This window comes from Cydia fagiglandana, chromosome 23, assembly GCF_963556715.1.
Source record: "Cydia fagiglandana chromosome 23, ilCydFagi1.1, whole genome shotgun sequence".
Lineage (NCBI taxonomy): Eukaryota > Metazoa > Arthropoda > Insecta > Lepidoptera > Tortricidae > Cydia > Cydia fagiglandana.
Genome location: NC_085954.1, coordinates 6,595,649 through 6,603,669, shown reverse-complemented (window position 1 = coordinate 6,603,669; position 8,021 = coordinate 6,595,649). Strand labels below are relative to the sequence as shown.

The 8,021-nt window shown below is 37.3% G+C and overlaps 1 protein-coding gene and 1 pseudogene across 1 annotated transcript; one reads left to right on the top strand and one right to left on the bottom strand.

Annotated features, from left to right (window-relative positions):
* Positions 1 to 5,003: 5,003 nt before the first annotated feature.
* LOC134675836 (spherulin-2A-like) lies at positions 5,004 to 5,882 on the bottom strand (annotated as a pseudogene).
* Positions 5,883 to 6,979: 1,097 nt separating this feature from the next.
* Positions 6,980 to 7,958, top strand: LOC134675799 (spherulin-2A-like). The gene has a single exon (XM_063534098.1). The coding sequence runs from the start codon at positions 7,019 to 7,021 to the stop codon at positions 7,928 to 7,930; it is 912 nt and encodes a 303-aa protein (XP_063390168.1). The 5' UTR covers positions 6,980 to 7,018; the 3' UTR covers positions 7,931 to 7,958.
* The last annotated feature ends 63 nt before the right edge of the window (positions 7,959 to 8,021 follow it).

The window sequence follows — 8,021 nt, the reverse complement described above, 5'->3', positions numbered from 1 at the left end:
GTCTTTTAATTGAAAAACGCCTTTTAAAAATCAAAAACTTATGAAAGCAGAAGAATATAAATGATCGTTTTAGATTCATTATTGTTACATATTTGCCGTAACTTATTTTTAAAATGTGTTTTTCAATTAAAAGACACATCAAGATTGTTTACCTTATTTCTAATGCTAAAATAACCGGGCAAGTGCGAGTCGGACTCGCGCACGAAGGGTTCCGTACCATAATGCAAAAAAAAAAACAAAAAAAAAAGGAAAAGAAATACGATCACCCATCCAAGTACTGACCACTCCCGACGTTGCTTAACTTTGGTCAAAAATCACGTTTGTTGTATGGGAGCCCCATTTAAATCTTTATTTTATTCTGTTTTTAGTATTTGTTGTTATAGCGGCAACAGAAAATTTTAACTGTCTAGCTATCACGGTTCGTGAGATACAGCCTGGTGACAGCTCTTAAGTTAGGTTATTTATAATATGAATATAAAAATAAAATATAAAACACAAAACAATAAAAAACACATTATAAAAAACCTATAACCTAGGGTGCCGCCGGCAGCGGGGCAGGGCCCAAGCTGCCGGTGGTCAGGGCCGCAGAGTGAGGAACCGACGTACTAATACGCGCCGTGTCCAAAATTACCGCCTTCTGCATCTATTATATACATTATTATTATAGTTTTGGTTAATATACCTACCTAAATAAGTTATGTCAAATATTATTACAATTGTGAGGATAATGTTACTTAGATTTGTTTCATAAAATTATTACCGTAAAATGGGGTGAGTTGGGTGAAATTTGACTTTCAAACCTCTTACTTATATACTTACTTACTGCCGTGGCGCAGCGACCCGAAGTGGACTGGCCTCTGACACTAAGGAACGCCATGCTTCTTTTAGGTACCGTAAAATGGGGTGAGTTGTGTGAAATTTGACTTTCAAACCTCGATAAAATTTTATTTTTACATGTGAAAACTGAATGGTGTATATAATAAGTAGTTCGGACGTTTGTATTTTATTTTGGGTGGTTCCATTTCATAACTTTGACGATAAAGAGGAAAACCCACCTCACCCCGTAGTGCCTCGTATTTGGGGTGAGAGGGATTTTCATACAAAGGTAAATACATGGAAGATTGTTGGATCGATTTTTTTTTATTATGCGTATTACTATAGCCCCATTTTAAATTGGAATACATTATTATTGTAGCAGTAGCCTTAAAATCCCTTCCCATCCCCCTCTCAAACCTTCTCTCCCCATTCATAACCCAACTCTCCCCGCGAATCCAACTCACCCCGTTTTACGGTATATAAAATGTCAACTGGATTGTAAAATTATAAAAGTCATTTAGACTGTAAAAATGATAATGTTTAACCCCTGTTATCATGCGACGAAACATATCGGACTGCCCTTTTGATTACATCAACTCATATGGACTTAGAAGATATACCAATTTCAGATAACGCGGCCATTCGAGCCTCAACCTCATACATATCTATTGAAACTATTTGAAACATACCGAATTGCAAAACTCGGTAGACCCAATTTGGTTCTCGCACGATCGCCATAACCTACGGAATGTCAATTGAAGTATGGCCACAGAATAAATAATAGTACTACCATACAGAAAGGACACTTACTACAAATACAAATATGATATTTGACAGCGATTCAAGGTCGAATCATGCTGTCCCTTTCTAATATATAGCACTATCCCTTTTGGCTATTTGGGCATTTGCATTTAACTTGTACTTTAAAGCGCGACTTAAGTCGTGTTTCAGTACTTTCAGTAACATCTAACCGTTATATTCCTGAAAAACTGTATGGGATTTGACATTGACCGTCAGTTTTGTAACGATTGCTAACCGGCCGTTAAAGGTGCACAGTTAAGTGAAAATGCCCATTAGGGTTGTCAAAGTTCAGGTCATTATCTTATATGTGGTCGTGCACGCAAAGGGACTTCAAGTTGTGTCAACCCTAATAATTGCTCGGAGCAATGCTGACCCGAATGGCGCCGAGAATGCCCGAAAGGAGGAGTGTCTCTCCAGTGGTATGGGTTATCTGTTATCTGCTACACAGACATTGCGGGCATTTTTCTCTGTCACTCTAATTACGCCTTCATTGGAGTAAAAGAGAAAGATCCCCGCAATTTGCGAATTTCTGTTTTCGCGGCAGCCCCTCAGACCACTTACGCTATTCAATGCCAGTGCGGTCTACGCGCTACGAGCGTATAGCCGATAAGACGGTTTTTCCCATTTGTAGCGAAAAGCCCTACGAACAGGGCTATAACTGCGAAAATCGAAGTTCGCAAATTGTGGGGATTTTTCTCTGTCACTCTAATTACGCCTTCGTTGGAGTAAAAGAGAAAGATCCCCGCAATTTGCGAATTTCGGTTTTCGCGGTAGCCGCTCAGAGAACCCGCCTGTCAGCCGTCTTCGATTGAATGCCTTCAATGTCGTTTCCGGTAATCACTTAGCCCAGTTACAGGTGTCTCCAAGCCTCCAAGGACGACCTAGCATAAACAAAACGCATTAGCTACAACACATCTTACCACGTACCTCACCTTTATCGTCCTGAAAATAAGTCTGAAAATCGTCTAAAATGGCTCTTGTTTAATTACCAAGTTCGATTTACATTTTGAATAACCTAAATAACTTTATTTTAAGGTCTACTTTCGCTAATTTAAACGGTTAAAGAAGTTTGGTTATTGTAGAATGTTTGATGAGTTCTTGCGGTGAGTATATAACTTTTTACAAAGGAATAGAGTTGATTTTTGTTTGTTACAGTTGAATGAGGATAAGTTAAATGTAGAATAGTCATGCGTGAGCTTGCAATCCTGTTGTGGACAATAGATGCACTAGATCGGGCCGGTGTTACGGGCTGTTAACTTGATTGATGACTAACCGACAGCCTTACCCGTACTAGATATAAACGAATGATTCCCGAGATAAAAAGTAGGTATATATACTCGTAGATGGTCAAGCAAAACTTGTCAGTAGAAAAAGGCGCGAAATTCAAATTTTCTATGAGACTATACATCCCCTCGCTCCTACATTTTTCAAATTTGCCTCCTTTTTCTACTGACAAGATCTGCTTGACCAGCTATAGGTAAGTACCTACATTCCTTCTGCTGAGAGAGAGAGAGAGAGAGAGAGAGAGAGAGAGAAAAGTATTTTGTTGTACAGCATACAACCATGATTGCAAGTACCTTGATCATCCAGACATGTCATTAGACTGTTACAGTGGCGGATTTGCCCTAAGGCACAGTAGGCCCGGGCCTAGGGAGGCCAGTGGCCTATTTTATAAAGCTACAAGTTACAATTTATTTACAATCGGAAGTCTCGTTCTAACACATAACGTTAGAAAGAGACTTCCGCTTGTAAATTGTATCTTGTAGCTTTATAAAATAGGCCACTGATATTAGGGGCGGCAGTCTATATGGTGGGTGATAAGAGAAAGGGCTGCTAGTGTTTACTACAGGGTCTAGGGCGGCCAAGACTGCAAATCCGCCACTGATTAGTTACCTACTTAACCATCAGTTAACCCTACGCAACCGGCCCTCATTAAATAAAAGGCCGTCTTGTCTCAGTTGAAAGCCTGTCCCAAATGAGTACAATCCGTTTAATGGCAGTAATAGATAACTTACGTAATCGAGGTCGATCCTACCGGTCATCCTTTCGTCCTAAAGTGGTAGCCAGATGGGACAATCAACCGATTTGATCAGAAATGAATGGTATTTTGCATCCGCACCTCCTAATTCGATCAGGCAATTGAATCAGATTGGCGAAAAATTGACTAATCTGGATGCGCCTTAAGGCCCCGCAAAAGCGTTTGAATGATACAAATGGATAGCCATGTATACAGTCAACGGTAAAAATATGGGTGTAGACAACTTACTCAAAAATATGTCCCATAGTTCTTAATTCACTGACATACGAGTTATGGGACATATTTTTGAAATGATTTGTACACCCATATTTTTACCGTTGATAACGTTGATTGTATGTATTCACATGACAGCGGTGGCGCTTTTTATCAAGCGTTGTTGGATTTTCGACTTTAAGCCTTGGTTGTTAAATCGAATTTAGAGTGCGGACAGATTCAAGCTCTTTTTTAACGCGCGTTGAAAAAGCTGTCGTGGGAATGGGGGCTAATGGGGTTGGCAACTGTCAAATGTTTGCATAGATGGCGCCATTATAGCTCGCCCCTTTTTCTATGAGATTTCTATGAGGGCTGGCTGGCATGCAAGGCATAAAAATTTTAAAGAAAAAACTAAAAATTAACACAATTCTAGGGATTGCATATAAGGGAAAACATAAGCAATGCGACACTACGATTGGTCGTATTTATTTGTTACCCTCCATTATACTTGGTCAAGCAAATCTTGTCAGTAGAAAAAGGCGCGAAATTCAAATTTTCTATGGGACAATATACCTTCGCGCCTACATTTTTTAAACTTGCCGGCTTTTTCTACTGACAAGATTTGCTTGACCATCTATACATACTAAATTAATTTACGGTGGGGAATAAAAAATGTGAGACTGTGACAAGGACAAACAATAGCTCTTTCGCTACTACTCATACTGAAAGATACATAAGACTATCCTGTTCGCCCCACCTTTCATGCCAAGTTCAGGTTCAGTTATATTTTTATTTTTTATTTTTTTTTTATTTATTAAGTACAACCACATCGTATGTATTACATATGTTGCATTACAATAGAACCAAAGTACTTCACCTGATACAGTACGACAATTATGGAGTACATAGCGTTGTCTAAGTAATATTGGGAACGAATTTAAACTATAAAAACATAAAAAACATTAAATTTTATTAAAATTATACTTATTTATTAAAGTTAATACTAGATTCATGGGCCTACCCCATTATAGCAGGTTAGCTTTTCCCCGTTAGTTTCTGTGCATACCTAGTTATTGTGGGCTATATATTTAGTAAGTGGTTAGAAAAACAAATACATACTTCAACAAAAATTTTATAAATAAAAATTTTAAAATCTTCACACCGGTAACCCTGTAGTTTTATCAAAAACTTTCAATGAAGCCTCGGCATAAAACCCAACTTTTATGTGCTCTACCTCCGTTATCTCATTTTTCAATCCTCCGCTTTTAAAAATCTTCGTGATCGAAGGCCCATAAAAATGGTGCCCGTTGTGGCCACGTTTGAAATTTACAGCTAATTTTCCTCGCAATGTGGTTTTGTATACCACCTGGATTTCAAAATGGCCACGTTTGGCTGAAAGAACAGCTGTCACGGCCTGTCCCGGCGCCAATTCCGTTTCGACAGCACTAGTAGCTCCGACGGTTACCGATTCAGATTTCTCTTCGCTCCTCCCTAGAGAAGAGGTGTACGTCAGTCCTGTAGTACCGGATAATTTTGCAACCAATATATTCAAATCGTATTCAACTTCTTGTGAAATGGTAACTTCTTGATTTTTAGACCAACTCGTTGATACTGTGTGTTCAATCGTCTGACTTATGCCAGTGTTAACTTTGATGGTTTTGTTTGACGAATTTTCGAAATCATGTGACAATACTATGACTGGTTTGACTGTAACGTCACGTACCCTTGCGGATTTCACTGCTATTACTCTTGTAACTTGCTCCCAATTATACGTTTTATATAGGTCATCCCACGGTGTAGGCGATTTGAAATATATATTGCTTGGTTTCTCGCCAAAATGAGTTTTAACAGCTTCTTTGAAACTTTGACTTCTCAGATTGAATCGGTCTATGTCGAGAGCATTTACCACATGAGAATCCGAGCCATCGTATGTAATCGAAACATTGTTTATACCTGAATCAGTTCTTATATTTATAGATATGTTTGCACACACTGTCTTTAAAATAACACACAATAAAACCAGTTATATTTCCATATTATTAGAAATATGGTTTAAAAATTAAAACTACGAATACAATTAAAATGTAACACGTGAAGACCGTGAAGCTACTTTCCAGTTCTGTTTATGACTGAATAAATATTCGTGTAGCCGCGATCTTTGACCCAATTATCTGTTCGTGGATAAAAAACATAACATGCTACACAATAGTCTCCGAGTAATCGGTTAACACACAGGAGGAAAAAAACAAACATTTTGACGAATTAAAAGGACCTCCTCCTTTTTTTAAAATCAGTTACACAATATTTAGGGTTACCTAATTGAGTTTTATGAATGTACCTAGATGTAAATCAGCAGACTATCTTTTTCTTTAACTAAAAAATAAAACAAAAATTAATACAGAGGGATTGTTCCAGTTAAATGCTACAAACTACACCAGATGTTCATGTTGTAGCATATACGACATATATCAGTATGTTTCAAACATATACACATTGGTTTATTTATGATTACTTGATCTTGACCTTTCCCGGCATAATATAATAAATTGATAACGTTTGTAGTAAACAATCGACTTGATTTGACTAATAAAATAAAAGTTGTTCCATCGGTGAATGTGTCATTATTTTATCATGATACAATAATATATAATCAAATGGGCATCAAATGCCCATTTGAGCGACACGAAAACGTATACCCGGGATGTAGCACCCTACCAGGCCTGTAAATCTAATCAGGGTACCCCTCGATATCCTGTTAACAACATTGACCATCTTTGGGAAGTACAAGACATCATCTTTTTTTTTATATAAGGCACGAAGTACAAGCACTTGTGACCTGACTGACTGAGCATGTTCAGCAGACGTACCTTCCAGTACCTTTATCCCTGCCCCAGGCGGGAAAATTGTTCCATTTTTCAATGTGGACCTCAAAACGTCAGAATAAGTTATAGTGTATTGTTATTTACAACAAAAAAAAGTAGATGAACTCTGAAGAAAAAAATCTTTAAAAAAAAACAGCCAAGCAAACCAGTATCATAACATAACTCATAGTTTGTAGATAGGATTTTGTAATAGGTACGTAATAAAATAATTACGCTCTTGAATAAAATGTAATCAGTTACTGCAGTTGCTTCGATTGCTACTTGACGCATATTATAAAAAAAAGTGGTAATGTTGTTTCAGACACCAGTGTTATTATTAATTGTTCCTTTAATGGTAGAAGCCAGACTGACTATAAACATAACAGTGGCGTCGCATAAGAAGGATATCGTTGTCAAGACATCAGGTGCTGACTTGAAACTGATAACCGACCAAGAGATTCAAATGTTTAATTTTACTGATTTGAATGTAAATAGAGGATTCCGAATTGAACTTGGTAAAATACCTGACAATTATTTTCTAAAAGATCCCACTTTGTATGACGACTTATTTAAACAGTTTGAATGGGACCAAGTAAGAAGAAAAGTGTATATAAAAAACATTGATGTACAAGAAACTGTGTCCAGTGATGTTGTTCTAAAAGTGCATAAATTCATTAATAACTCCACAGCACCTATGCATTTCAATATGAGCAGCTACGTCAAAGTGGAAAACGTTATATACTCATCTTGGTCTAAAACGGGAGTACCTGACGATGATATTTATTATGACCTTATCATTCACTTAAATAATAATCATTTTCAATACGCCAATAAATGGAGAGATGACCAAATAAGAAGTAGATATTTAAATGTCGGATTGACTGAAAAGGGCCAGTTCGTAGTAGATCCATACACATCTGTCACCATGAGACTATCCGCACATCAAACAATTGTGTTAGTAAAAATTGTGTACGCCGCATTTCTGACAGGCCAGGTCATAGGTGATTACCAAAATTTATATGGGAAATACCATTTTTATGCGCCATCAGTGAAACATATAATGAAAGCTGCAAGTTTAAAGAATGAAATAATTACGACAGAACTTGTGGAGATAAGATGTTTTACGACGCCTAAGCTTGATTTATTTGATGAAAATGGCAGTAAAGTGAATATAGTGAGGCTGCCAGTGGCTTTGCGCACTATAAAAAAAAGTTGTGTATAGTTTCCATTTCAGTAAGCTGTAAACTGGAACTGTATTAGTCAGACTAACCACAAATTCGACACTAAAGTCAGCTAGGTTCCTTTAATTTTAT